Here is a 26,072-nt window from a genome sequence, read left to right as displayed (position 1 = left end):
TGTGTTGTTGGTATGTGTGTTGTTGGTATGTGTGTGGTTGGTATGTGTGTTGTTGGTATGTGTGTTGTTGGTATGTGTGTTGTTGGTATGTGTGTTGTTGGTATGTGTGTTGTTGGTATGTGTGTTGTTGGTATGTGTGTTGTTGGTATGTGTGTTGTTGGTATGTGTGTTGTTGGTATGTGTGTTGTTGGTATGTGTGTTGTTGGTATGTGTGTTGTTGGTATGTGTGTTGTTGGTATGTGTGTTGTTGGTATGTGTGTTGTTGGTATGTGTGTTGTTGGTATGTGTGTTGTTGGTATGTGTGTTGTTGGTATGTGTGTGGTTGGTATGTGTGTGGTTGGTATGTGTGTTGTTGGTATGTGTGTGGTTGGTATGTGTGTTGTTGGTATGTGTGTTGTTGGTATGTGTGTGGTTGGTATGTGTGTTGTTGGTACGTGTGTGGTTGGTACGTGTGTTGTTGGTATGTGTGTTGTTGGTATGTGTGTGGTTGGTATGTGTGTGGTTGGTATGTGTGTTGTTGGTATGTGTGTTGTTGGTATGTGTGTTGTTGGTATGTGTGTTGTTGGTATGTGTGTTGTTGGTATGTGTGTTGTGGTATGTGTGTTGTTGGTATGTGTGTTGTTGGTATGTGTGTTGTTGGTATGTGTGTTGTTGGTATGTGTGTGGTTGGTATGTGTGTTGTTGGTATGTGTGTGGTTGGTATGTGTGTTGTTGGTATGTGTGTGGTTGGTATGTGTGTTGTGGTATGTGTGTTGTTGGTATGTGTGTTGTTGGTATGTGTGTTGTTGGTATGTGTGTTGTTGGTATGTGTGTGGTTGGTATGTGTGTTGTTGGTATGTGTGTGGTTGGTATGTGTGTTGTTGGTATGTGTGTGGTTGGTATGTGTGTTGTTGGTATGTGTGTTGTTGGTATGTGTGTTGTTGGTATGTGTGTGGTTGGTATGTGTGTTGTTGGTATGTGTGTGGTTGGTATGTGTGTTGTTGGTATGTGTGTGGTTGGTATGTGTGTTGTTGGTATGTGTGTTGTTGGTATGTGTGTTGTTGGTATGTGTGTTGTTGGTATGTGTGTTGTTGGTATGTGTGTTGTTGGTATGTGTGTGGTTGGTATGTGTGTTGTTGGTATGTGTGTTGTTGGTATGTGTGTGGTTGGTATGTGTGTTGTTGGTATGTGTGTGGTTGGTATGTGTGTGGTTGGTATGTGTGTGGTTGGTATGTGTGTTGTTGGTATGTGTGTTGTTGGTATGTGTGTGGTTGGTATGTGTGTTGTTGGTATGTGTGTGGTTGGTATGTGTGTTGTTGGTATGTGTGTTGTTGGTATGTGTGTGGTTGGTATGTGTGTTGTTGGTATGTGTGTTGTTGGTATGTGTGTTGTTGGTATGTGTGTGGTTGGTTTTTGTGTTGTTGGTTTTTGTGTTGTTGGTATTTGTGTGGTTGGTATGTGTGTGGTTGGTATGTGTGTGGTTGGTATGTGTGTGGTTGGTATGTGTGTTGTTGGTATGTGTGTGGTTGGTTTTTGTGTGGTTGGTATTTGTGTTGTTGGTATGTGTGTGGTTGGTTTTTGTGTTGTTGGTATTTGTGTTGTTGGTATGTGTGTGGTTGGTATGTGTGTGGTTGGTATTTGTGTGGTTGGTATGTGTGTGGTTGGTATTTGTGTGGTTGATATTTGTGTGGTTGGTATGTGTGTGGTTGGTATTTGTGTGGTTGGTATTTGTGTGGTTGGTATGTGTGTTGTTGGTATTTGTGTTGTTGGTATGTGTGTGGTTGGTATGTGTGTGGTTGGTATTTGTGTGGTTGGTATGTGTGTGGTTGGTATATGTGTGTTGTTGGTATTTGTGTTGTTGGTATTTGTGTGGTTGTTATTTGTGTGGTTGGTATTTGTGTTGTTGTTATTTGTGTGGTTGGTATTTGTGTGGTTGGTATTTGTGTGGTTGGTATTTGTGTGGTTGGTATGTGTGTGGTTGGTATGTGTGTGGTTGGTATTTGTGTGGTTGGTATTTGTGTGGTTGGTATTTGTGTGGTTGGTATTTGTGTGGTTGGTATTTGTGTGGTTGGTATGTGTGTGGTTGGTATGTGTGTGGTTGGTATGTGTGTGGTTGGTATGTGTGTGGTTGGTATGTGTGTGGTTGGTATTTGTGTTGTTGGTATGTGTGTTGTTGGTATGTGTGTTGTTGGTATGTGTGTTGTTGGTATGTGTGTTGTTGGTATGTGTGTTGTTGGTATGTGTGTTGTTGGTATGTGTGTTGTTGGTATGTGTGTTGTTGGTATGTGTGTGGTTGGTATGTGTGTTGTTGGTATGTGTGTTGTTGGTATGTGTGTTGTTGGTATGTGTGTTGTTGGTATGTGTGTTGTTGGTATGTGTGTTGTTGGTATGTGTGTTGTTGGTATGTGTGTGGTTGGTATGTGTGTGGTTGGTATTTGTGTTGTTGGTATGTGTGTTGTTGGTATGTGTGTTGTTGGTATGTGTGTTGTTGGTATGTGTGTTGTTGGTATGTGTGTTGTTGGTATGTGTGTTGTTGGTATGTGTGTTGTTGGTATGTGTGTTGTTGGTATGTGTGTGGTTGGTATGTGTGTTGTTGGTATGTGTGTGGTTGGTATGTGTGTTGTTGGTATGTGTGTGGTTGGTATGTGTGTGGTTGGTATTTGTGTGGTTGGTATTTGTGTGGTTGGTATTTGTGTGGTTGGTATGTGTGTGGTTGGTATTTGTGTGGTTGGTATGTGTGTGGTTGGTATTTGTGTGGTTGGTATTTGTGTGGTTGGTATGTGTGTGGTTGGTATTTGTGTGGTTGGTATTTGTGTGGTTGGTATTTGTGTGGTTGGTATGTGTGTGGTTGGTATTTGTGTGGTTGGTATGTGTGTTGTTGGTATGTGTGTTGTTGGTATGTGTGTTGTTGGTATGTGTGTTGTTGGTATGTGTGTTGTTGGTATGTGTGTTGTTGGTATGTGTGTTGTTGGTATGTGAGTCGCTGTTGACGTACCAAGCCGACGTTACTGAGGTCAAACAGGCTGAACGGTTTGGACGACACGGCTTCAGTCTGGATGAAGTTCTTCAGGACGTCAGAGGACGTCGTCTGGATGTACCCATAGTCCTGAGAGAGAGAGAGAGAGAGAGAGAGAGAGAGAGAGAGAGAGAGAGAGAGAGAGAGAGAGAGAGAGAGAGAGACAGTTAGATAGACAGACAGACAGGCAGAGAGAGAGAGAGAAACAGGCAGAGAGGGAGACAGTTAGAGAGACAGACAGGCAGAGAGGTAAAGAGGTGAAAATATAACCAACAGATTCATTTTTTCAGATTGTAGAAACATGAATAACTGAAATGCTCCGAATGAGATTAAATCTCTACGTTCATTTTTGTTCCATCTCTTTATGTTGATTTCACCTCTACATGTTTAATCCATCTCGACATGTTTATGTTTATTCCATCTCTACATGTTTGTTCATTCCATCTCTACATGTTTATGTTTATTCCATCTCTACATGTTTGTTTATTCCATCTCTACATGTTTATTCCATCTCTACATGTTCATGTTTATTTCACCTCTACATGTTTATGTTCATTCCATCTCTACATGTTTATTCCATCTCTTCATGTTTATGTTTATTTCACCTCTACATGTTCATGTTCATTCCATCTCTACATGTTTATTCCATCTCTTCATGTTTATGTTTATTTCACCTCTACATGTTTATGTTTATTTCACCTCTACATGTTTATGTTCATTCCATCTCTACATGTTTATTCCATCTCTACATGTTTGTTTATTCCATCTCTACATGTTTATGTTTATTCCATCTCTCCATGTTTATTCCATCTCTACATGTTTATGTTTATTCCATCTCTCCATGTTTATTCCATCTCTACATGTTTATGTTTATTCCATCTCTCCATGTTTATTCCATCTCTACATGTTTATTTCATCTCTACATGTTTATGTGTATTCCATCTCTACATGTTTATGTTTATTCCATCTCTACATGTTTATTCCATCTCTACATGTTTATGTTTATTTCACCTCTACATGTTTATGTTCATTCCATCTCTACATGTTTATGTTTATTTCATCTCTACATGTTTATTCCATCTCTTCATGTTTATGTTTATTCCATCTCTACATGTTTATTCCATCTCTTCATGTTTATGTTTATTTCACCTCTACATGTTTATTCCATCTCTACATGTTTATGTTTATTCCATCGCTACATGTTTATTCCATCTCTACATGTTTATTTCACCTCTACATGTTTATGTTCATTCCATCTCTACATGTTTATTCCATCTCTTCATGTTTATGTTTATTTCACCTCTACATGTTTATGTTTATTTCACCTCTACATGTTTATGTTTATTCCATCTCTACATGTTTATTCCATTCCTACATGTTTATGTTCATTCCATCTCTCCATGTTTATTCCATCTCTACATGTTTATGTTTATTTCACCTCTACATGTTTATGTTTATTTCACCTCTACATGTTTATGTTCATTCCATCTCTACATGTTTATTCCATCTCTACATGTTTGTTTATTCCATCTCTACATGTTTATGTTTATTCCATCTCTCCATGTTTATTCCATCTCTACATGTTTATGTTTATTCCATCTCTCCATGTTTATTCCATCTCTACATGTTTATTTCATCTCTACATGTTTATGTGTATTCCATCTCTACATGTTTATGTTTATTCCATCTCTACATGTTTATTCCATCTCTACATGTTTATGTTTATTTCACCTCTACATGTTTATGTTCATTCCATCTCTACATGTTTATTCCATCTCTTCATGTTTATGTTTATTTCACCTCTACATGTTTATTCCATCTCTACATGTTTATGTTTATTCCATCGCTACATGTTTATTCCATCTCTACATGTTTATTTCATCTCTCCATGTTCATGTTTATTTCATCTCTACATGTTTATTTCATCTCTACGTTTTTATGTTATTTCATCTCTTCATGTTTATTTCATCTCTACATGTTTATTTCATCTCTACATGCTTATGTTGATTTCACCTGTACACGTTCATGTTTATTCCATCTCTACATGTTTATTCCATCTCTACATGTTTTTTCATCTCTACATGTTCACGTTTATTTCATCTCTACATGTTTATGTTTATTTCATCTCTACATGTTTGTTCATTTCATCTCTTCATAATTATGTTTATTTCATCTCTACATGTTTGTTTATTTCATCTCTACATGTTTATTTCATCTCTACATGTTTATGTTTTTTCTATCTCTACATGTTCATGTTTATTTCATCTCTACATGTTTATGTTCATTTCATCTCTACGTGTTTATTTCATCTCTACATGTTTATTTCATCTCTACATGTTTGTTTATTCCATCTCTACATGTTTGTTTATTCCATCTCTACATGTTTGTTCATTCCATCTCTACATGTTTGTTTATTCCATCTCTACATGTTTATTTCATCTCTCCATGTTTATGTTTATTTCATCTCTACATGTTTATGTTTATTTCATCTCTTCATGTTTATTTCATCTCTACATGTTTGTTTATTTCATCTCTTCATAATTATGTTTATTTCATCTCTACATGTTTATTTCATCTCTACATGTTTCTGTTTTTTTCATCTCTACATGTTTATGTTTATTTCATCTCTACATGTTTATTTCATCTCTACATGTTTGTTTATTCCATCTCTACATGTTTGTTTATTCCATCTCTACATGTTTGTTTATTCCATCTCTACATGTTTATTTCATCTCTACATGTTTATGTTTATTTCACCTCTACATGTTTATGTTCATTCCATCTCTACAAGTTTATTCCATCTCTACATGTTTGTTTATTTCACCTCTACATGTTTATGTTTATTCCATCTCTACATGTTTATTCCATCTCTACATGTTTATGTTTATTCCATCTCTACATGTTTATTCCATCTCTACATGTTTATTCCATCTCTACATGTTTATTTCATCTCTCCATGTTTATGTTCATTTCATCTGTACATGTTTATGTTTATTTCATCTCTACGTGTTTATTTCATCTCTACATGTTCATGTTTATTTCATCTCTTCATGTTTATTTCATCTCTACATGTTTATTTCATCTCTACATGTTTGTTTATTTCATCTCTTCATAATTATGTTTATTTCATCTCTACATGTTTCTTTATTCCATCTCTACATGTTTATTTCATCTCTACATGTTTATGTTTTTCCATCTCTACATGTTTATGTTTATTTCATCTCTACATGTTTATTTCATCTCTACATGTTTGTTTATTTCAGCTCTACATGTTTATGTTATTTCATCTCTACATGTTTATGTTTATTCCATCTCTACATGTTTATTCCATCACTAAATGTTCATGTTTATTCCATCTCTACATGTTTATTCCATCTCTATATGTTATTCCATCTCTACATGTTCATGTTTATTCCATTTCTACATGTTTATGTTTATTTCATCTCTACATGTTTTTGTTTATTTCATCTCTACATGTTTACGTTTATTTAATCTCTTCATGTGTATTTCATCTCTACATGTTTATTTCATCTCTACATGTTTATTCCATCTCTACATGTTCATTTCATCGCTACATGCTTATGTTGATTTCAGCTCTACATGTTCATGTTTATTCCATCTCTACATGTTTATTTCATCTCTGCATGTTTATGTTTATTTCATCTCTTCATGTTTATTTCATCTCTACATGTTTATGTTTATTCCATCTCTACATGTTTGTTCATTTCATCTCTTCATAATTATGTTTATTTCATCTCTACATGTTTATTTCATCTCTACATATTTATGTTTTTTCCATCTCTACATGTTCGTGTTTATTTCATCTCTACATTTTCATGTTTATTCCATCTCTTCATGTTTATGTTTATTCTATCTCTACATGTTTATTCCATCTCTACATGTTTATGTTTATTCCATCTATACATTTTCATTTCATATATACATGTTTATGTTTATTTAATCTCTCCATGTTTGTTTATTTCATTTCTTCCTAATTATGTTTTTTTCATCTCTCCATGTTTATGTTTATTTCATCTCTACATGTTTATTTCATCTCTACATGTTTATTTCATCTCTACGTGTTTATGTTATTTCATCTCTACATGTTTATTTCATCTCTACATGTTTATGTTTATTTAATCTCTACACGTTCATTTCATCTCTTCATAATTATGTTTATTTCATCTCTACATGTTTGTTTATTTCATCTCTACATAATTATGTTTATTTCATCTCTACATGTTTATGTTTATTTCATCTCTACATGTTTATTCCATCTGTAAATGTTTATTTCAGCCTCACTCACCACGACCTCGTCCAGCAGCTCATAAATGAGGGCAAAGTTCATCTGCACAGATTTCTCCGACAGGCTGCCGCAGTAATCTTTCACCAGAGCGGAGAACCTGAGAGCAGACGGCAGGAACATGAATATTGACAGGTGGGTTTTTAATATCAACACTAGCAGGCGCTTTATCTCTGCAACCTGTGAGTTCACATGTGTACCGTCGTCACCTGTCCTGTCAGAAACCCACCTGTTGAGGAACTCGATGACAGTGAAGGGGGAGGAGCCAGCGCTGGTCGTCGTGGCGACCCAGTAGAGTCCGCCCTGCCGGACGTGGACGAAGTGAAGATTTCCGTGAGTCTGCAGAACCAAACACAGGACTGATGCTGCGTTCAGGGCCCCCGGAGGAAATTACCTCATGTGACTTTAAAAATAATAATAATAATAATAATAATAATAATAATAATAATAATAATAATAATAATAATTATTATTATTATTATTATTATAATGGTTACCATGACGACCGGAGGCTGGACTCTGGTCAGCGCTGTGACCTTCTCGTAGAAAACACCAACGACATCACTTCCTGCTTCTCCACGGACTGACAGGGGGTTCAGGTGTTTACAACCAGAAACAACACGAGAAAGGGACAAAACACACTGGTGTGTGTGTATATTGGTCCTCAGGTGTGTGTGTGTGTGTGTGTGTGTGTGTGTATATTGGTCCTCAGGTGTGTGTGTGTCTGTATCTATTAGTCCCCAGGTGTGTGTGCGTGTGTGTATTAGTCCCCAGGTGTGTGTACGTGTGTGTGCGTATGTATTAGTCCCCAGGTGTGTGTGCGTGCGTATGTATTAGTCCCCAGGTGTGTGTGCGTGTGTGTGCATATGTATTAGTCCCCAGGTGAGTGTGCGTATGTACTAGCCCTCAGGTGTGTGTGTGTTGGTGCTCAGGTGTGTGTGTGTGTATTAGTGCCCAGGTGTGTGTGTGTGTGTGTGTATGTTGGTGCTCAGGTGTGTGTGTGTGTATGTATTAGTCCCCAGGTGTGTGTGTGTGTGTGTATGTTGGTGCTCAGGTGTGTGTGTGTGTATGTATTAGTCCCCAGGTGTGTGTGTGTGTGTGTATGTTGGTGCTCAGGTGTGTGTGTGTGTATGTATTAGTCCCCAGGTGTGTGTGCGTGTGTATTAGTCCCCAGGTGTGTGTGCGTATGTACTAGCCTTCAGGTGTGTGTGTGTGTGTGTGTGTGTGTTGGTGCTCAGGTGTGTGTGTGTGTGTGTTGGTGCTCAGGTGTGTGTGTGTGTGTGTTGGTGCTCAGGTGTGTGTGTGTGCTGGTGCTCAGGTGTGTGTGTGTGTGTGTGTGTGTGTGTGTGTGTATGTATTAGTCCCCAGGTGTGTGTGCGTGTGTGTGCGTATGTTTTAGTCCCCAGGTGAGTGTGCGTGTGTATGCGTATGTACTAGTCCTCAGGTGTGTGTGTGTTGGTGCTCAGGTGTGTGTGTGTGTGTGTTGGTGCTCAGGTGTGTGTGTGTGTGTTGGTGCTCAGGTGTGTGTGTGTTGGTGCTCAGGTGTGTGTGTGTGTGTGTGTGTGTGTGTGTGTGTGTGTGTGTGTGTGTGTGTGTGTGTGTGTGTGTGTGTGTGTGTGTGTTGGTGCTCAGAAATATGTGAGGATACAGTCTTTGTAGATGAGGTGGTCTCCCTGTGAGGACAAGATGAAGACCTGAGAGATCATCCTGCTGAGAGACAGAGAGACAGGATGCATCAGAGGACAGTAGTAGATGACAGTAGAGGACAGTAGTAGATGACAGTTGTAGATGACAGTAGTAGAGGACAGTAGTAGATGACAGTAGAGGACAGTAGTAGATGACAGTAGTAGATGACAGTTGTAGAGGACAGTAGTAGATGACAGTAGATGACAGTAGTAGATGACAGTAGTAGATGACAGTAGTAGATGACAGTAGATGACAGTAGAGGACAGTAGTAAAGGACAGTAGTAGATGACAGTAGTAAAGGACAGTAGTAGATGACAGTAGAGGACAATAGAGGACAGTAGTAGATGACAGTAGTAGAGGACAGTAGATGACAGTAGTAGATGACAGTAGTAGATGACAGTAGATGACAGTAGTAGAGGACAGTAGAGGACAGTAGAGGACAGTAGATGACAGTAGTAGAGGACAGTAGATGACAGTAGAGGACAGTAGAGGACAGTAGATGACAGTAGAGGACAGTAGATGACAGTAGATGACAGTAGTAGGTGACAGTAGATGACAGTAGTAGATGACAGTAGAGGACAGTAGATGACAGTAGTAGAGGACAGTAGATGACAGTAGAGGGCAGTAGTCGATGACAGTAGTAGATGACAGTAGAGGACAGTAGTAGATGACAGTAATATATGACAGTAGAGGACAGTAGAAGACAGTATAGGATAGTAGTAGATGACAGTAGAGGACAGTAGATGACAGTAGATGATAGTAGAGGACAGTAGAGGACAATAGATGACAGTAGTAGAGGACAGTAGTAGAGGACATTAGAGGACAATAGATTACAGTAATATAGGACAGTAGATGACAGTAGAGGGCAGTAGTAGATGACAGTAGATGACAGTAGAGGACAGTAGTAGATGAGAGTAGTAGATGACAGTAGAGGACAGTATAGGACAGTAGTAGATGACATTAGATGACAGTAGAGGACAGTAGTAGAGGACAGTAGTAGATGACAGTAGAGGACAGTAGATGACAGTAGTAGATGACAGTAGAGGACAGTAGTAGATGACAGTAGATGACAGTAGTAGAGGACAGTAGTAGATGACAGTAGTAGAGGACAGTAGAGGACAGTAGTAGATGACAGTAGATGACAGTAGTATATGACAGTAGTAGAGGACAGTAGTAGAGGACAGTAGATGACAGTAGTAGATGACAGAAGAGGACAGTAGAGGACAGTAGTAGGTGACAGTAGATGATAGTAGATGGCAGTAGTAGATGACAGTAGAGGACAGTAGATGACAGTAGTAGAGGACAGTAGAGGACAGTAGAGGACAGTAGTAGATGACAGTAGTAGAGGACAGTAGTAGAGGACAGTAGTAGATGACAGTAGAGGACAGTAGTAGAGGACAGTAGATGACAGTAGTAGATGACAGTAGTAGAGGACAGTAGATGACAGTAGTAGAGGACACTAGTAGATGACAGTAGTAGAGGACAGTAGTAGAGGACAGTAGTAGAGGACAGTAGATGACAGTAGATGACAGTAGTAGAGGACAGTAGATGACAGTAGTAGAGGACAGTAGATGACAGCAGTAGAGGAGAGTAGATGATAGTAGTAGATGGCAGTAGTAGAGGACAGTAGATGGCAGTAGTAGAGGACAGTAGATGACAGTAGTAGAAGACAGTAGTAGAGGACAGTAGATGACAGTAGTAGAGGACAGTAGTAGATGACAGTAGTAGAGGACAGTAGTAGATGACAGTAGTAGAGGACAGTAGTAGATGACAGTAGTAGAGGACAGTAGATGACAGTAGTAGAGGACAGTAGTAGAGGACAGTAGTAGAGGACAGTAGATGACAGTAGTAGATGACAGTAGTAGAGGACAGTAGTAGAGGACAGTAGATGACAGTAGTAGAGGACAGTAGATGACAGTAGTAGAGGACAGTAGATGACAGTAGTAGAGGACAGTAGTAGAGGACAGTAGATGACAGTAGTAGAGGACAGTAGATGACAGTAGTAGAGGACAGTAGTAGAGGACAGTAGTAGAGGACAGTAGTAGAGGACAGTAGATGACAGTAGTAGAGGACAGTAGTAGAGGACAGTAGTAGAGGACAGTAGATGACAGTAGTAGAGGACAGTAGATGACAGTAGTAGAGGACAGTAGTAGAGAACAGTAGTAGATGACAGTAGTAGAGGACAGTAGTAGAGGACAGTAGTAGATGACAGTAGTAGAGGACAGTAGATGACAGTAGTAGAGGACAGTAGTAGAGGACAGTAGTAGAGGACAGTAGTAGATGACAGTAGTAGAGGACAGTAGTAGAGGACAGTAGTAGATGACAGTAATAGAGGACAGTAGTAGATGACAGTAGTAGAGGACAGTAGTAGAGGACAGTAGATGACAGTAGTAGAGGACAGTAGTAGATGACAGTCGTAGAGAACAGTAGTAGAGAACAGTAGTAGAGAACAGTAGTAGAGGACAGTAGTAGAGGACAGTAGTAGATGACAGTAGTAGAGAACAGTAGTAGAGGACAGTAGTAGATGACAGTAGTAGATGACAGTAGTAGAGAACAGTAGTAGAGGACAGTAGTAGAGAACAGTAGTAGATGACAGTAGTAGAGGACAGTAGTAGAGAACAGTAGTAGATGACAGTAGTAGAGGACAGTAGTAGAGGACAGTAGAGGACAGTAGTAGATGACAGTAGTAGAGGACAGTAGTAGAGGACAGTAGAGGACAGTAGTAGAGGACAGTAGTAGAGGACAGTAGATGACAGTAGTAGAGGACAGTAGATGACAGTAGTAGATGACAGTAGTAGAGGACAGTAGTAGAGGACAGTAGAGGACAGTAGTAGAGGACAGTAGTAGAGGACAGTAGATGACAGTAGTAGAGGACAGTAGTAGAGGACAGTAGTAGAGGACAGTAGATGACAGTAGTAGAGGACAGTAGATGACAGTAGTAGAGGACAGTAGATGACATTAGTAGAGGACAGTAGTAGATGACAGTAGTAGAGGACAGTAGTAGAGGACAGTAGTAGAGGACAGTAGTAGAGGACAGTAGATGACAGTAGTAGAGGACAGTAGAGGACAGTAGTAGATGACAGTAGTAGAGGACAGTAGATGACAGTAGTAGAGGACAGTAGTAGAGGACAGTAGATGACAGTAGTAGATGACAGTAGTAGAGGACAGTAGATGACAGTAGTAGAGGACAGTAGATGACAGTAGTAGAGGACAGTAGATGACATTAGTAGAGGACAGTAGTAGATGACAGTAGTAGAGGACAGTAGATGACAGTAGTAGAGGACAGTAGTAGAGGACAGTAGATGACAGTAGTAGAGGACAGTAGAGGACAGTAGTAGAGGACAGTAGTAGAGGACAGTAGTAGAGGACAGTAGATGACAGTAGTAGAGGACAGTAGATGACATTAGTAGAGGACAGTAGTAGAGGACAGTAGTAGAGGACAGTAGATGACAGTAGTAGAGGACAGTAGTAGAGGACAGTAGTAGATGACAGTAGTAGAGGACAGTAGTAGAGGACAGTAGATGACAGTAGTAGAGGACAGTAGATGACAGTAGTAGAGGACAGTAGTAGAGGACAGTAGATGACAGTAGTAGAGGACAGTAGATGACAGTAGTAGAGGACAGTAGAGGACAGTAGAGGACAGTAGTAGAGGACAGTAGTAGAGGACAGTAAATGACAGTAGTAGAGGACAGTAGTAGAGGACAGTAGATGACAGTAGTAGAGGACAGTAGATGACAGTAGTAGAGGACAGTAGAGGACAGTAGAGGACAGTAGTAGAGGACAGTAGTAGAGGACAGTAGATGACAGTAGTAGAGGACAGTAGTAGAGGACAGTAGATGACAGTAGTAGAGGACAGTAGTAGAGGACAGTAGATGACAGTAGTAGAGGACAGTAGATGACAGTAGTAGAGGACAGTAGAGGACAGTAGAGGACAGTAGTAGAGGACAGTAGTAGAGGACAGTAGATGACAGTAGTAGAGGACAGTAGATGACAGTAGTAGAGGACAGTAGATGACAGTAGTAGATGACAGTAGTAGAGGACAGTAGATGACAGTAGTAGAGGACAGTAGATGACAGTAGTAGAGGACAGTAGTAGATGACAGTAGTAGATGACAGTAGTAGAGGACAGTAGTAGAGGACAGTAGATGACATTAGTAGAGGACAGTAGATGACAGTAGTAGAGGACAGTAGATGACAGTAGTAGAGGACAGTAGTAGATGACAGTAGTAGATGACAGTAGTAGATGACAGTAGTAGAGGACAGTAGATGACAGTAGTAGAGGACAGTAGATGACAGTAGTAGAGGACAGTAGTAGAGGACAGTAGATGACAGCAGTAGAGGACAGTAGTAGAGGACAGTAGTAGAGGACAGTAGTAGATGACAGTAGATGACAGTAGTAGATGACAGTAGTAGAGGACAGTAGTAGAGGACAGTAGATGACAGTAGTAGAGGACAGTAGATGACAGTAGTAGAGGACAGTAGTAGAGGACAGTAGATGACAGTAGTAGAGGACAGTAGTAGAGGACAGTAGTAGAGGACAGTAGAGGACAGTAGAGGACAGTAGTAGAGGACAGTAGATGACAGTAGTAGAGGACAGTAGTAGAGGACAGTAGATGACAGTAGTAGATGACAGTAGTAGAGGACAGTAGTAGAGGACAGTAGATGACAGTAGTAGAGGACAGTAGATGACAGTAGTAGAGGACAGTAGATGACAGTAGTAGAGGACAGTAGAGGACAGTAGTAGAGGACAGTAGTAGAGGACAGTAGATGACATTAGTAGAGGACAGTAGATGACAGTAGTAGAGGACAGTAGATGACAGTAGTAGATGACAGTAGTAGAGGACAGTAGATGACAGTAGTAGAGGACAGTAGATGACAGTAGTAGAGGACAGTAGTAGATGACAGTAGTAGATGACAGTAGTAGATGACAGTAGTAGATGACAGTAGTAGATGACAGTAGTAGATGACAGTAGATGACAGTAGTAGAGGACAGTAGATGACAGCGCTACATTCACTATTCTGCCAATGTGACGCATCAGTGTAAAGTTCAGTAAGTAAACCCTTTAGTGCTGTTATTAGTATCTCAACATCCAAATTATAAACATGTAAAACTACTTCGTCAGATACAAGGTCTGATTTATTTAAGTTTAAGTTCCCGATGTGTCTCGTAACCTGCGCGTGTTTAGTGCAAAGAGTGGAGTTAAACACAGAGATATGCAGCACTGACACCAACAACAGCGACACGTTCACACTCATTCCAGCTGCACCTGGACTCACCTGCAGAATACTTCCGGCTACTCACTGTAACTGGTTGTTACTAAGACATTGATGTGAATTAAAGCTGATACAGGTGATAACGGTGATATTACAGCCTACAGTCAGCGTAAATAAACAGATGAAGCAAGCAAAGGGAAGCTTTGAAAGCTATTCCGACATGCATTAAAACATGTTAAATCAGCAGCCAGAGTCGACCTGTGTTTACAAACCGGGTCAGCAGGCGGCGGATGACGTCACAGCGCCACCTGTAGTACGGGCGGAGAACTGCCACGTCAAATAATGATATATATCTACAGTCTCATAAAGTAACTAGCTTATACAATAACTACAATGACAACTAAAAAAACACTTTTTTAAATAAACATTCGGAACAATAATTTAAATGTATATATTTAGTCACATACACGTAGCTTGTAGTTTAGTGATCCCGACAGCAGGCGGCAGTAGAGGCGGGAATTCACCCGGAAGTGCCTCAAGTCAGCGAATCCTTACTTCCGGTTTCCTTCCCATCCAAGCCTACTGAGTTAGTCCACCATGAAGTAAGTAATAATACATACTATTAATATGTAGTTCATAATGTTTATATTCGGCGCGTAATGCATGCTGTAGTGACGTCACTGTGTTATAGCTCACTAGCCTCTTCTCCTCAAAACTTTCCGGCTGCGCAGAACCCGGTTGAAAAATCTTTGAATTTCGCAATTGCATGTTTTTTCGGCGCGTAAAACGCATTATTTAACGTAATAATAATAACGTAGGAGCAGTTTATTAAATCGGCACCCTCTTCTGTCTTCCCTCCAGTGTGAGATCTAGAATTGCATGTTTATTGATTGGAGTCTGGCGTGTAAAGTAAACACACACATATACACTTACTACATTATAATCAACCACATGCACATATATTACTGTGTGTATCATGTACACGTGCCACTTGTATTTCATAATATGATATACTTGTTTTAAAGTACTGTTTATTATGTCTCAATTATTGCAATATGTTTATATATTGTTATTGGTGCGTTCAGGTGCAGATTAAAAGTGGTAAATCTCATACCCTCTGTTTTTCAGTCCGCTTACGAAGGTGAAGTTGATCAACGAGCTGAACGAGCGCGAGGCTCACCTGGGGGTCAAAGAGTCCGTCTCCTGGCACACCGAGTACCGAGACAGCGCCTGGGTGTTCGTGGGTGAGGCGGCGCGTCTTTGGGTCGCGTCCCTTTCGGCCGGCTGCTGTCGTAACTCCAGAGTGAACTGTGTTTGTCTCCTGCAGGAGGATTCCCATACGAGCTGACGGAGGGCGACATCATCTGCGTCTTCTCTCAGTACGTTACGGCACGCTTTAGTTTCTGTAATATATATTATATATACTTATAAGAGACTGTTTACAGTGCAGTGAGTACATGTATTTCCCCTCGTCAGGTACGGAGAGATCGTCAACATCAACCTGGTGCGGGACAAGAAGACGGGGAAATCCAAAGGGTTCTGCTTCATCTGCTTCGATGACCAGCGCAGCACCATCCTGGTTGTGGACAACTTGAACGGCATCAAGGTGTGACCAGTAAACAACAACAACATCATCATCAACATCATCATCATCATGATCATCGTAAACGCAGCAGACGAATACTGTTCCCAGTTTTTATGCTAAGCTAGGCCTGCTTACCTGTCTTTCTGTAAAGCTAGGCTAACTTTCTCTCTATTTTCAATCTTTATGCTAAGCTAGGCTAGCTGTTTTCCTCCATTCCAGTCTTTATGCTAAGATAGCTGTTTCCAGTTTTTATGCTAAGCTAGCTGTTTCCCTCCATTCCCAGTCTTTATGCTAGGCTAACTTTCTCTCTGCTTTCAGTCTGTATGCTAAGCTAGATGTTTTCAGTTTTTATGCTAAGCTAGCTTTTCCCCTCCATTCCCAGTCTTTATGCTAAGCCTGCTTACCTGTCTTTCTGCTAAGCTAGGCTAACTTTCCCTCAGTTTTCAGTATGTATGCTAAGCTTGGCTAGCTGTACCCTCCATTTCCAGTCTTTATGGTAAGCTAGCTGTTTCCAGTCTTTATGCTAAGCTAGCCGTTTTCTTCTGTTTCCAGTCATTATGCTAAGCTAGGCTAGCTGTTTCCCTCCATTTCCAGTCTTTTTGTTAAGCTAGGCTTAATATATAGATAGATAGATGAGATAGATAGATAAGATGAATAGATAGATAAGATGAGATAGATAAGATAGATAGATAAGATGAATAGATAGATAAGATGAATAGATAGATAGATAGATAGATAGATAAGATGAATAGATAGATAGATAGATAGATGGATAGATAAGATAGTGGTTTCCTGGCCAATGACCCGTGTTGCGTTCGCTGTCCAGATTAAAGGTCGGACGATTCGTGTGGATCACGTCAAAGACTACCGGCCCCCGAAAGACTCGGAGGACATGGACGACATCACCAAGCAGCTGAGGGAGCAGGGCTGCGCCCCCGAAGCCCAGCAGCCATCCTCTTCCTCCTCCTCTTCCTCAGAGGAGGAGGAAGAGCAGTACCTCATTGCCTTGAAGAAGCCCAAAAAAGGTGAGGTCACTTCCTGTACGAGAATCATTATGGGATGGATTTGTATTTACCCCCTCTCTCTTTCCCTCTCATCTTAAGACAAGAAAGAGAAGAAGAGGAGGAAGAAGGAGAAGAAAAAGAAGAAGGAAAGAGCGGGTCGTTCCTCCTCTTCCTCACCTCCTCCTCTTCCTCCTGCTATCAGAGTCAAAGAGGAGAAGAGGAGGAAGAAGGAGAAGAAAAAGAAGAAGGAAAGAGCGGGTCGTTCCTCCTCTTCCTCACCTCTTCCTCCTGCTATCAGAGTCAAAGAGGAGAAGGAGGACGTCGCCTACGACAAGTACGACCAGAGAGAGACCGGGGACGAGGAGAGGAGGAGGAGGAGGAGGGAGGGAGGGACAGACAGGACGATACAGAGAGAAGGAGACAGGAGGCTGGAGAGAGAGACAGAGAGAGAAGGAGACAGGAGGCTGGAGAGAGAGACAGAGAGAGAAGGAGACAGGAGGCTGGAGAGAGAGACAGAGAGAGAAGGAGACAGGAGGCTGGAGAGAGAGACAGAGAGAGAAGGAGACAGGAGGCTGGAGAGAGAGACAGAGAGAGAAGGAGACAGGAGGCTGGAGAGAGAGACAGAGAGAGGAGACAGGAGGCTGGAGAGAGAGACAGAGAGAGAAGGAGACAGGAGGATGCAGAGAGAAGGAGACGGGAGGATGGAGAGAGAGACAGAGAGAGAAGGAGACAGGAGGATGGAGAGAAAAAGAGCGTTTGACCGTGACAGAGACGACGATAGAAGAAGAGAGGGAGACAGGAGGATGGAGGGAGACAGGGGGAGACAGGGAGACAGGGAGATGGAGGGAGACAGGAAGAGGGAGATGAAGGGAGACAGGAAGAGGGAGGGAGACAGGAGGATGGAGATGGAGGGAGACAGACAGGGAGAGAGAGGGAGACAGGAGGAGGAACCGAGACAGAGATGATGAAAGGAGAGAGAGACAGTTTGAGAGAGAGACAGGAGGAGAGAGACAGACAGGCGTCTTCATCTCTTTCAGTTTGGCGTTGAAAACTGAACGAAATGGCCGCCGGACAGAAACATGTTTGTTTGAATGAGTTTTGTAATAAAGTTTTAAACTTCAGACGTCACCACGGAACCCTCTGATTGGTTTGTTGGTGAAATGCACCCTGGGAGTTGTAGTTCTTTGGGTCTCGTGAACAATAAAAAGGAAAAAGTGAACTCTGGTTTCTTTCTCTTTATTTCAGCAGAATCAACAACAAAATGTCAGAAAACCAACAAAAATACAATAAAAGCCGTTTTTATAAAATATACTTATAACTTCATTTACAACATCAGAAAACATCTGGTAGGAAGCTGAAGTGGAAGTGATGATTAGAGACGTGTTTCCTCCGTGTTTATTATTCAGCAGTCAGAATTATATCAAATTCTTGCACAACTTCTACAATCAGAAACTGGATTTAAAAACACTAACATTAAAACGAGCATTTAAGACCATAAATAATAATGAATACAAACAAATGAACGAAGCTTTAAAGGTTTCGTGATTGTTTAAAATCAGTAAACTTAACAATAAAGACACCAATTATATATTTATACCTCGTCTTGTGACGTAAAAGCTGTTCATGAATTTCATCTGTTGCTAGAGAGCTAACGAACAACCGTTGCTAGCTAATGAGAAAACTGTCTCTAGCTAACGAAAAACCGTCGCCACCTAACAAACAACCGGTGCTAGCAAACGAGAAAACGGTCTCTTGCTAACGAACAACCGTCGCTAGCTAACAAACAACTGTTGCTAGCGAGCAAGCTAATTAAGGTCTGGGCTAACATAAGTTAGCGTGCTGTAAATCGGACGCCACTAGACGAATATAATCTGTACAACGCATTAGGTCCATAGCTAACGTTATCTTAACCTTTGACTTCTCAACAACAACAAATCAAAAAAAATTAACTCGTCAATTTCGTTAGCGAGCCAGTAGCTGTTAGCACGTAGCATCATTGTGCTACTTTTTACAACAATTCACACGACTTTAGTTTTATTTACATTCGTAATCTTTAAGACAGTTAAACACTTTCGTCAGGTTTTGGTGAATTGTTCTTTTACAGAAAGTTAAAAACAGGTTGATATGTTGACAGTTAATTAGATTTTACCTGTAATTATTATGATACAATTATTATTTCATGGAACTCTTTGAAGTTATGCCAGATTTACAGACCTGTGAAATAAAATGTTAATTTCATCACTTGAGACATTTATTAATAATCAAAACGACTCCATGCGGCCGACCTTCAGATGGTTTTATTCATTTTAAGATGTTTACAGTTTTAGCTTCGATTCTTCGTGCCGCTTATTGTTCTGAACTTAAACGAGTTTTCAGCAGAAAGAGGAACAAACACGGAGGAAACGGGAGGTCAGAGGTCACAGACGCGTTTGTGCTCAGAGGTATCTGGTGAAGTCGGTTCCTTCCTGGTCGGTTGCTACAAAAGGTTTTTGTTTTTTAAATACGGTTCTCTCCCGTGAGTTCAGGGTTCGAGTCCCGGAGCGCTCCAACAGGAGGAAGAAGAGGAGGAAGAGGAGGAGGAGGCGGTAGAAAAAGTTAAGGCGCTGGCGGCTGAACGGTTTACTGCGTTCATCTGAGATCAAAGATTAAAGTGGAGTCCACAGCTCAGCTGGTCCCACGAGGGATTCGAACCAACAACCTTCCACTCTGAACTATACTTTAACTGCCAGCAGCCGTTTCCTGTCTGAACATCAAGAATCTTTCCTTCAGCTCCACTTTCACTGCGTTATTGTTCCAGACGTGAATATTTCATGAGCGATCACATCAAGGTCATTTCTAATCACGGGAGATTGTTGTCTGTTTGCCGGAGTGAGACCTGAACCCGTTGTTCCCTGGAGAGTAAACTGGACATTGAAGATGTGGGTTTTTCCCCCTCACCGGGCGGAAGCCGGGCTCGAACCGCCGTCTCCCACTCTGCTCGGCCTCAGCACATGGAGATGGTGACGTTGATCCCCAGGTTGCCGTTGTCGGCGAACAGGTGTGCGATGGAGGTGTCGAACACCAAGCAGTCGCTGTTCATGATGGCGGCCGCCACGCCGTCGTGGATGGAGCGGGGCGTGGCCTCCCAGGTGAGCCGGCGCCGGTTGCCGTTGAGCTCCAGCCGGTACGCAAAGTTCTCCGCCTGCTTACGGGTTCCGATGAGCAGCACGACGGCGAAGAACTGCTGGTGGCCCTCGTACTTCTCCTGCTTCTCCAGGACCAGCATGAAGTGGTGGCTGAAGCACGACTGCATCATCACCCAGTCCACGGCGCCCGGCAGGTTGATGTCCGTCGCCAGGAAGACGATGTCCTCACCCTGCGGAGACACAGAGACGCCGTTAGCTCGCCTCTGCTAGCTCGCCTCTGCTAGCTTATCTCTACTAGCTCGCCTCTAGCTCGCTTCTACTAACTCGCCTCTGCTAGCTCGCCTCTAGCTCGCTTCTACTAACTCGCCTCTGCTAGCTCGCCTCTAGCTCGCTTCTACTAACTCGCCTCTGCTAGCTCGCCTATAGCTCGCCTCTGCTAGCTCGCCTATAGCTCGCTTCTACTAACTCGCCTCTGCTAGCTCGCCTCTAGCTCGCTTCTCTGCTAGCTCGCCTATAGCTCGCTTCTACTAACTCGCCTCTGCTAGCTCGCCTATAGCTTGCTTCTACTAGCTCGCTTCTACTAGCTTATCTCTACTAGCTCGCCTCTAGCTCGCTTCTACTAACTCGCCTCTGCTAGCTCGCCTCTAGCTCACTTCTACTAACTCGCCTCTGCTAGCTCGCTTCTACTAACTCGCCTCTGCTAGCTCGCCTATAGCTCGCTTCTACTAGCTCGCCTCTAGCTCGCTTCTACTAACTCGCCTCTGCTAGCTCGCCTCTAGCTCGCTTCTCCTAACTCGCCTCTGCTAGCTCGCCTATAGCTCGCTTCTACTAACTCGCCTCTGCTAGCTCGCCTATAGCTCGCTTCTACTAACTCGCCTCTGCTAGCTCGCCTATAGCTCGCTTCTACTAACTCGCCTCTGCTAGCTCGCCTATAGCTTTCTTCTACTAGCTTGCCTCTGCTAGCTCGCTTCTACTAGCTTATCTCTACTAGCTTGCCTCTAGCTCGCTTCTACTAGCTTATCTCTACTAGCTTGCCTCTAGCTCGCTTCTACTAACTCGCCTCTGCTAGTTCGCTCTAGCTCGCTTCTACTAACTCGCCTCTGCTAGCTCGCCTCTAGCTCGCTTCTACTAACTCGCCTCTGCTAGCTCGCCTCTGCTAGCTCGCTTCTACTAACTCGCCTCTGCTAGCTCGCCTCTAGCTCGCTTCTACTAACTCGCCTCTGCTAGCTCGCCTATAGCTTGCTTCTACTAACTCGCCTCTGCTAGCTCGCCTATAGCTTGCTTCTACTAGCTTGCCTCTGCTAGCTCGCTTCTACTAGCTTATCTCTACTAGCTCGCCTCTAGCTCGCTTCTACTAACTCGCCTCTGCTAGCTTGCTTCTAGCTCGCTTCTACTAACTCGCCTCTAGCTCGCTTCTAGCTCGCCTCTAGCTCGCTTCTACTAACTCGCCTCTAGCTCGCCTCTAATGACTCGCCTCTACTGACTCGCCTCTACTGACTCGCCTCTGCTAGCTCGCCTCTGCTAGCTCGCCTCTGCTAGCTCGCCTCTGCTAACTCGCTCTGCTAGCTTGCCTCTAGCTCTCCTTTACTAGCTCGACTCTGTTAGCTCGCCTCCAGCTCGCCTCTACCTCGTCTTTAACCCGGCGGATGTTCAGTCGGCTCAGGAACTGAATACTAGAGACGCTTTGTGATGGTTAGCTAAAGATTATTCCATAGTATTTAAGAAAAAGAAATCAAGAGAGTTAAACAGTTGGCGAGAAGTTGTTAAAACCGCTTAGCGTTCCTGTACAATTAGCCTAAAATGCCTATGCCCATGCCGAACTATGTGGAGTAAATGCATGGTCTTGGTCTCTTTTGAAAGGTAACAATCTGAAGCTTTTTTCCCTCAATAGTCACTTTAAGTGCTGCTGACACTGAGTTATATAAGTTTGAACACACTAAAGTAGCAAATAGATGCCTGTAGATGACTATAAATGGGACTTATGAACTGGATGAACAAAGCTAAGCTAGTACTTGGCGTGCGAGGCCCCAGGTGACTCACCTGCAGCGTGGTGATGGACTTGTGGGCGTGCATCAGGTGCGGCATCACGGCCTCCAGAGAGCCGTGCCACTTGCAGGTCGCCCCGGGACACGGACAGGTGTACGGCCGGAACTCACACACCTCCTCGTGGTCCGGCTTCTCACTGTGGTGCAGAGACAGAGGGCAGCCGGCCGCAGAGTACTGGGGACAGAGTACAAGTACACGGTACTGAGGACAGAGAGTACGAGTACTGGGGACAGAGTACAAGTACACAAGTACTGTCAGCTTCAAGACGTAGAGTATCAGTAGGAACAGTACACGAGTAGTGAGAACACACACAGGCACCAGAATGCAACATTGTATCGTTTCAGTATTTAGTCTTCAAGACAAAAGTGTAAGAAACATCTACTTTATGAAGAACTCCATTTTTAAATTTCTATTTATGGGTCAAACTTTAAAACCCTGGATCCTACATTTACCACAATGCATCTTGATAGTATTTTCATTCGAGCCTCCTGTCTGGTGAACACGCCCACGAGTTTCACACGAACCCGATACAACCCCGATGACATCACAATGACATCATCATCAACAACAGCTGTATGATTAGTACTGACCATGAAGAGCACTCTGACTAGGAAAGCAATCTTTTAGGTTCATGCGTGGTACTTGTGGTACCTGTACCTCGCAGTGCGGTACCTGTACCTCGCAGTGCGGTACTTATACTTGTGGTACTTGTACCTCGCAGTGCGGTACTTATACTTGTGGTACTTGTACCTCGCAGTGCGGTACCTGTACCTCGCAGTGCGGTACTTATACTTGTGGTACTTGTACCTCGCAGTGCGGTACCTGTACCTCGCAGTGCGGTACCTGTACCTCGCAGTGCGGTACCTGTACCTCGCAGTGCGGGACCTGTACCTCGCAGTGCGGTACCTGTACCTCTCAGTGCGGTACTTATACTTGTGGTTCTTGTACCTCGCAGTGCGGTACTTGTACCTCGCAGTGCGGTACCTGTACCTCGCAGTGTGGTACTTATACTTGTGGTACTTGTACCTCGCAGTGCGGTACTTGTACCTCGCAGTGCGGTACCTGTACCTCGCAGTGCGGGACCTGTACCTCACTGTGAGGTACTTATACTTGTGGTACCTGTACCTCGCAGTGCGGTACCTGTACCTCGCAGTGCGGGACCTGTACTCACTGTGAGGTACCTGTACCTCGCAGTGAGGTACCTGTACCTCGCAGTGCGGTACTTATACTTGTGGTACCTGTACCTCGCAGTGCGGTACCTGTACCTCGCAGTGCGGTACCTGTACCTCGCAGTGCGGTACTTATACTTGTGGTACCTGTACCTCGCAGTGCGGTACCTGTACCTCGCAGTGCGGTACTTATACTTGTGGTACCTATACCTCGCAGTGCGGTACCTGTACCTCGCAGTGCGGTACCTGTACCTCGCAGTGAGGTACCTGTACCTCGCAGTGCGGTACTTATACTTGTGGTACTTGTACCTCGCAGTGCGGTACCTGTACCTCGCAGTGCGGGACCTGTACCTCGCAGTGCGGTACTTATACTTGTGGTACCTGTACCTCGCAGTGCGGGACCTGTACCTCGCAGTGCGGTACTTATACTTGTGGTACTTGTACCTCGCAGTGCGGTACCTGTACCTCGCAGTGCGGGACCTGTACCTCGCAGTGCGGTACTTATACTTGTGGTACTTGTACCTCGCAGTGCGGTACTTGTACCTCGCAGTGCGGTACTTGTACCTCGCAGTGCGGTACCTGTACCTGGCAGTGCGGGACCTCTACCTCACTGTGAGGTACCTGTACCTCGCAGTGCGGTACTTATACTTGTGGTACCTGTACCTCGCAGTGCGGTACCTGTACCTCGCAGTGCGGGACCTGTACTCACTGTGAGGTACCTGTACCTCGCAGTAAGGCACCTGTACCTCGCAGTGCGGTACCTGTACCTCGCAGTGCGGTACTTATACTTGTGGTACCTGTACCTCGCAGTGCGGTACTTATACTTGTGGTACCTGTACCTCGCAGTGCGGTACCTGTACCTCGCAGTGCGGTACTTATACTTGTGGTACCTGTACCTCGCAGTGCGGTACTTATACTTGTGGTACCTGTACCTCGCAGTGCGGTACCTGTACCTCGCAGTGCGGTACCTGTACCTCACAGTGCGGTACCTCTACCTCGCAGTGAGGTACCTCTACCTCGCAGTGCGGGACCTGTACCTCGCAGTGCGGGACCTGTACCTCGCAGTGCGGGACCTGTACCTCACTGTGAGGTACCTGTACCTCGCAGTGCGGTACCTGTACCTCGCAGTGCGGGACCTGTACCTCACTGTGAGGTACTTATACTTGTGGTACCTGTACCTCGCAGTGCGGTACCTGTACCTCGCAGTGCGGTACAGGTCCCTCACTGCGAGGTACAGGTACCGCACTGCGAGTTACAGGTACCTCATGACAGGATCCGAACATGTTTAATAACGAGGAGCCATGAAAAGATTAAATCATGTCACCTTCACAGCAGATTATCAGATTTAAAAAGCCAAATTGTTGACCACGCGGGGCCTCTGTTGTTGTTGTTGTCCTTCAGTCACGAATAAACAAATAAACATTATGAATCACTGAATCTTAAAATAAACAGAATGAGACGTGAATCCAGCTGAGATTCATGAACTTCTATCTCTGAGGACCAACGTGACGACGCCCTCAGAGACGCTGAAGGTCAACAAGTCGACGCTCACCTGAAGGCGGTGACATCACAATGAGATTAGAGCCAAACGCCTCATTAAAAACACAACAAACAACGAACAAACAACCTTTAACCCTTTAACCGAAACATCCTCGTCCGCCACACCGACCAATACCAATCAGGCTAAGAGGGTGTGTGTGTGTTGCAGGATGATAAATGGCTTTGAGGTAATAGGTTTCCCTCCACAGTGGAGTCAGCTGGTTTTAGATCAATGATGAGATCAGAGTTTTAGAACAGATGAACGAATGGATTTGTTGGCAGCGCCCTCTAGTGGCTGAAATGAGTATTCTAGTCTATGTTTCATGTGGTAAAGCTGCATTCTCTCTCCTGACCACCAGGGGGCGACTCCTCTGGTTGTATAGAAGTCTATGCTTCATGTATCATGTTCTATTTGTTTTACTTCTGCAGCAGAATTTAAGGAAGTTAAAAAAGAGGCCGGCCTTCATCGGACACTACGTTTTACTTTCTTTAATTCTCCTGACGATTAAGACCTTCAAAAAGGAAAATACATATTTTTAACCCAGCCTAGCGTGTTAGCATGCTAACATTTGCAGCGCGTACTTGAAACCAGGACTCACCTGGCGGCCCGACAGCGGTTTTGTACGTCCGACAGGTCTACCAGCTCTGCCCCTGACCTCTGACCCCTGCTGTTGTTGTTGTAGTTGTCGTCCGGTGTTAGCGGTTAGCCCTGCGGCGCTAGCTGAACCCACGCGATGCCAACCCAGCAGGCAGCGCCACTGAGCCAGCTCCCTGAGGAGGGGCAGGCAGGAGGCCGGACACAGCATCGAACACGCGGACTACACACACCCACTGACGACACACACACACACACACACACACACACACACACGCACAGACACAGACACACACACAATTACCTCCTGACCTTTAGTCCAACAATTTAGAGGCAACGACCCAGAGCCCCGGACTGGCGGTGCTGCTAATGTTACTAGCTCTTCTCCTGTTGGTTCTCAGTTAGCGATGCTGCTAACGTTACTAGCTCTCCTCCTGTTGGTTCTCAGTTAGCGGTGCTGCTAACGTTACTAGCTCTTCTCCTGTTGGTTCTCAGTTAGCGGTGCTGCTAACGTTACTAGCTCTTCTCCTGTTGGTTCTCAGTTAGCGGTGCTGCTAACGTTACTAGCTCTCCTACTGCTGGTTCTCCGTTGGCGGTGCTGCTAACGTTACTAGCTCTGCTGTTGCTTCTTCGTTAGTGGTGATGCTAACGTTACTAGCTCTCCTGTTGGTCTAAACACTGATTGGTTGTTTAAGAAGTCACATGATCAGAGACTAGAGAAACATCCATGATGTCCTGATCACATGATCTACGATGATACAACTTTATTTACTCTGCGATGCTGAACGTTAATCTGTGAGGAGGTCAGAACT

The 26,072-nt window shown here is 43.5% G+C and overlaps 3 protein-coding genes across 3 annotated transcripts in view; 1 reads left to right on the top strand and 2 right to left on the bottom strand.

The window, feature by feature from the left end:
• The window catches only part of ap4m1 (adaptor related protein complex 4 subunit mu 1), a gene marked incomplete at its 5' end in the record, with an annotated part of 31,933 nt that extends 22,929 nt beyond the window's left edge, over positions 1-9,004 (bottom strand). Inside the window, 5 exons of the mRNA XM_079214544.1 lie at positions 2,975-3,085; positions 7,302-7,398; positions 7,528-7,637; positions 7,796-7,881; positions 8,947-9,004. Coding sequence (XP_079070670.1) covers positions 2,975-3,085; positions 7,302-7,398; positions 7,528-7,637; positions 7,796-7,881; positions 8,947-9,004 — 462 coding nt within the window. The remainder of the gene's footprint in view (positions 1-2,974; positions 3,086-7,301; positions 7,399-7,527; positions 7,638-7,795; positions 7,882-8,946) is intronic.
• Positions 9,005-14,763: 5,759 nt separating this feature from the next.
• On the top strand, positions 14,764-17,984 carry rbmx2 (RNA binding motif protein X-linked 2). Its single transcript, XM_079238030.1, has 6 exons — positions 14,764-14,799; positions 15,326-15,441; positions 15,525-15,576; positions 15,674-15,803; positions 16,609-16,807; positions 16,886-17,984. The coding sequence occupies exons 1-6, from the start codon at positions 14,795-14,797 to the stop codon at positions 17,749-17,751; spliced, it is 1,368 nt and encodes a 455-aa protein (XP_079094156.1). The 5' UTR covers positions 14,764-14,794; the 3' UTR covers positions 17,752-17,984.
• Positions 17,985-18,015: 31 nt separating this feature from the next.
• The window catches only part of siah2l (seven in absentia homolog 2-like), a gene marked incomplete at its 5' end in the record, with an annotated part of 10,348 nt that continues 2,291 nt past the window's right edge, over positions 18,016-26,072 (bottom strand). Inside the window, 2 exons of the mRNA XM_079238029.1 lie at positions 18,016-20,141; positions 21,952-22,131. Of these exons, the coding sequence (XP_079094155.1) occupies positions 19,770-20,141; positions 21,952-22,131 (552 nt within the window). The 3' untranslated portion in view covers positions 18,016-19,769. The remainder of the gene's footprint in view (positions 20,142-21,951; positions 22,132-26,072) is intronic.

Source organism: Taurulus bubalis (assembly GCF_910589615.1).
Source record: "Taurulus bubalis genome assembly, chromosome: 2".
NCBI lineage: Eukaryota > Metazoa > Chordata > Actinopteri > Perciformes > Cottidae > Taurulus > Taurulus bubalis.
Note: the sequence above shows the minus strand (reverse complement) of the source record. Positions and strands in the feature narration are given on the sequence as shown.